General features: G+C 47.3%; 1 protein-coding gene across 1 annotated transcript in view; it reads left to right on the top strand.

Moving 5' to 3' along the window:
- Positions 1-1,214: 1,214 nt before the first annotated feature.
- LOC149459532 (ATP-binding cassette sub-family C member 3-like) overlaps positions 1,215-3,216 on the top strand; it is a 48,416-nt gene continuing 46,414 nt past the window's right edge. Inside the window, exon 1 of the mRNA XM_089681007.1 lies at positions 1,215-1,309. Coding sequence (XP_089537133.1) covers positions 1,253-1,309 — 57 coding nt within the window. The 5' untranslated portion in view covers positions 1,215-1,252. The remainder of the gene's footprint in view (positions 1,310-3,216) is intronic.

The raw sequence follows: 3,216 nt of genomic DNA, 5'->3' as shown, positions 1-3,216 counted from the left end.
CCTCCTGGTCCCAGTATTGAGCCCTCCTGACCCCCCCCCGCAAACTGTGTGCTTCTGCTTCCCCCCCGTTCTGTCCCCTCCTGATCCCAGTATTGAGCCCTCCTGACCCCCCCCCCCAAACTGTGCCCTTCTGCCTCCTCCTGTTCTGTACCCTCCTGATCTCAGTATTGTGCCCTCCTGCTCCCCCCCACACTGTGCCCTTCTGCCTCCCCCTATACTGCACCCTCCTGACCCCAGTTTTGAGCCCTCCTGATCCCCCCCCCCCCACATACTGTGCCCTTCTGCCTCCCCCTGTACTGTACCCTCCTGATGCAATATCTCCTGCGCTCCGGGACCCAGACCGGTGGTGAGTAGATGGAATCAAACTCCAAAAAGGAAGGAACCCCCGGAATAGACAAGGTCGTGCAGCTCCACATCAAGGCTGGGGAAGCCCAAACAAAACTGTGAAGAAGAACAACAAAAAGAAGCGCACCAACCTTGCGCATTACCTCAGTAACCAAAATTTATTAAGTAAAAGAATGGTACTCACAAACAGCTTGTTTTTATTCGCTGTTTGTGAGTACTATTCTTTTACTTAATAAATTTTGGTTACTGAGGTAATGCGCAAGGTTGGTGCGCTTCTTTTTGTTGTTCTTCTTCACTGTACCCTCCTGATCCCAGTATTGTGCCCTCCTGCTCCCCCCCACACTGTGCCCTTCTGCCTCCCCCTGTACTGTACCCTCCTGACCCCAGTTTTGAGCCCTCCTGATTCCCCCCCCCCCCCATACTGTGCCCTTCTGCCTCCCCCTGTACTGTACCCTCCTGATCCCAGTATTGAGCCCTCCTGATCCCCCCCCCCCACATACTGTGCCCTTCTGCCTCCCCCTGTGCTGTACCCTCCTGATCCTGGTATTTTGCCCTCCTGATCCCCCCCCCCCATCCCATATGGTGCCCTTCTGCCTCCCCTTGTACTGTGCCCTTTATGTTGATTAGTTTTTGATTTATGGTACATTTTCTTATTGTTTTAAAATTGAATTTATTAAAAGTACTAATAAATATATGTTTAATTATATCAACTATTTATACTTTAATTCTTGAGAGTAGGGGTGCAAACTGGGACAGACTGGTAGGGGCCCCAGTGCATTACTTTGCCCAGGGGCCAATGATGCTATTAAGATGGCCCTGCTGCTTTGTACTATACATGAACATTTTAGTAAATATCTTCTTTTTCTTGCAGACTTTGGGGCCTTCTGTTCTGGCAGGAGTTGCCGTCATGGTGCTGCTCATTCCCATTAATGCTTTTATTGCCATGAAGACCCGTGCCTTTCAGGTGAGCCTTAAACTATATAGACCAGCTTTGCACACTCTCCTGCAGCTTTTAGTAGGGTGGAGTTTTGTGATGCCCAGGGTAAGACACCAGCCTGTCCTCTGGATGTAGATGTGTCATTTCCAGGGATGGATTTGTCTCATATGCCAGGCAAGTGGAAATAATTGTATAAATACATCAGTGGTTCATATAGTGAACTCGGTGTAGTTATTCCCCCTGAGGTCATCACAGAGGACAAGGGGGCGCTCTTTACGTCTGGAGGAAAAGAAATGTAATCGCCAAACATGGAAAGGTTTCTTCACAGTAAGAGCTGTGAAAATGTGGAATAGACTCCCTCAAGAGTTGGTTGTGGCCAGCTCAGTGGATTGCTGTAGGAAAGTCCTGGATTCTTTCTTGGATACACAGAATATAACTGGATATAACATTTATAGGTAAAGTTGATCCAGGGAATATCCGATTGCCTCTCGGGGGCATCCGGAAAAAATTTTTACCCTGCAGGAGCAAATTGGATCGTGGTTTGCTGGGTGTTTTTGTCTTCCTTTCGATCAACTGTGGGTGTAGGATTATAACTTTTTTTTTTTTTTTTTTAATGGTTGAACTAGATGGACTTTTGTCTTTTTTCAGCCAGACCAGGGGCGGACTGACAACTCATGGGGCCCCCGGGCAATAGGGGATGATGGGGCCCCTGTGTCCTTGCCCAAACTCAAAAAAGCCTATGAAAAAGGTACCAGGGGCATCTCATGGGGCCCCCTACTGACCCCGGGCCCTCGGGCAGTGCCCGAGTTTCCAAATGGTCAGTCCGCCCCTGAGCCAGACTAACTATGTAACTATGTAACAATCTCCTCCAGGTGTACCATCAACTATGTATTGTAAGGACCTGTTTAATTGTATAATAATTCCAAGGACAGTTTAGGTTTAGCCTCATATTACATAGTTATGGTCTTTTTTTCAGCCAGACTAACTATGTAACTATGTCTTAGACGGATAATAGAAAGTCTTGGCTGAGAAGCACAGAGCAAAGCAAAAAAAAATGCAGGGGGGAGGTTGAAAGATGGGGGGGATTAAATAAAAGTTTCACAAGGGACTGTACACCCTTTAAATTTTAAAGTCTAACAATCAAAACGTTTTATTCTGTTTATTTATGAGTGGAGCCAAGAAGGGCTCGATCCTCATGTTGGGGCTCCTATTGCTGTCCTACCATTTCCTGTCCAAGTAAGCGGTGTCAGACAGAACATGAAGTGAGGGGAAATCTCCCCAAGAGAGTCACATGCAGCAACCTACCCTGGCCCATCCAGAAATACAATGAGTTTTTGCTGGAGTGGGGTTTTATATTAAAAAAAAGATTACGAAACATTTTTCAGAGTGTCTTTTTTTTGGGGGGGAAATGTATCAACATAAACATATTTTCTTCTCCTGTGCTGTGCTCCCCTGCAAAATCCATTAAAAATATAGAATTTACAAAAAAAAATATATGGTATGTTTCTGCTGTATTGTGCTGACACAGCCAGTTACTGAAATCCTATTAATGGGTTAATTTAAAGGATAGCTACAGTCAAAATATAGTGTACAAGTATTGAGCGACACACGGGTGTATTTACCACAAGGCAAACAAGGCATTTGCCTAGGGCGGCATCTTTCAGGGGGGCAGCAGCATTTCTCAGGTGGGCAGCGCTACCCCCCAAAGGAAGGTATGAAAGAAGGGACACACGCAGCATGGGGACCAGGTGGGATCTGAGAGAGGCTGCGGGCTGCTTGATGGTGTATACAGAGCCTGACTCTTGTTCCTGGGGATGTCCTGTGAAGGTTTCTTTTCTCTTGCAGGGTCGGAGGAGGGGGCATTGCCAGTGTATGGGGGGTGGTAGTGGACGGCTCTCTCGGGTGGGGGTGGGGTGTGAGCTGGGGTGTTGTTG

Source organism: Staurois parvus, unplaced genomic scaffold (assembly GCF_062004578.1).
Source record: "Staurois parvus isolate SC_StPar_1 unplaced genomic scaffold, SC_StPar_1.0 ptg000255l, whole genome shotgun sequence".
Lineage (NCBI taxonomy): Eukaryota > Metazoa > Chordata > Amphibia > Anura > Ranidae > Staurois > Staurois parvus.
The sequence above is the reverse complement of the archived record's forward strand: the minus strand, read 5'-3'. Positions and strand labels throughout refer to the sequence as shown.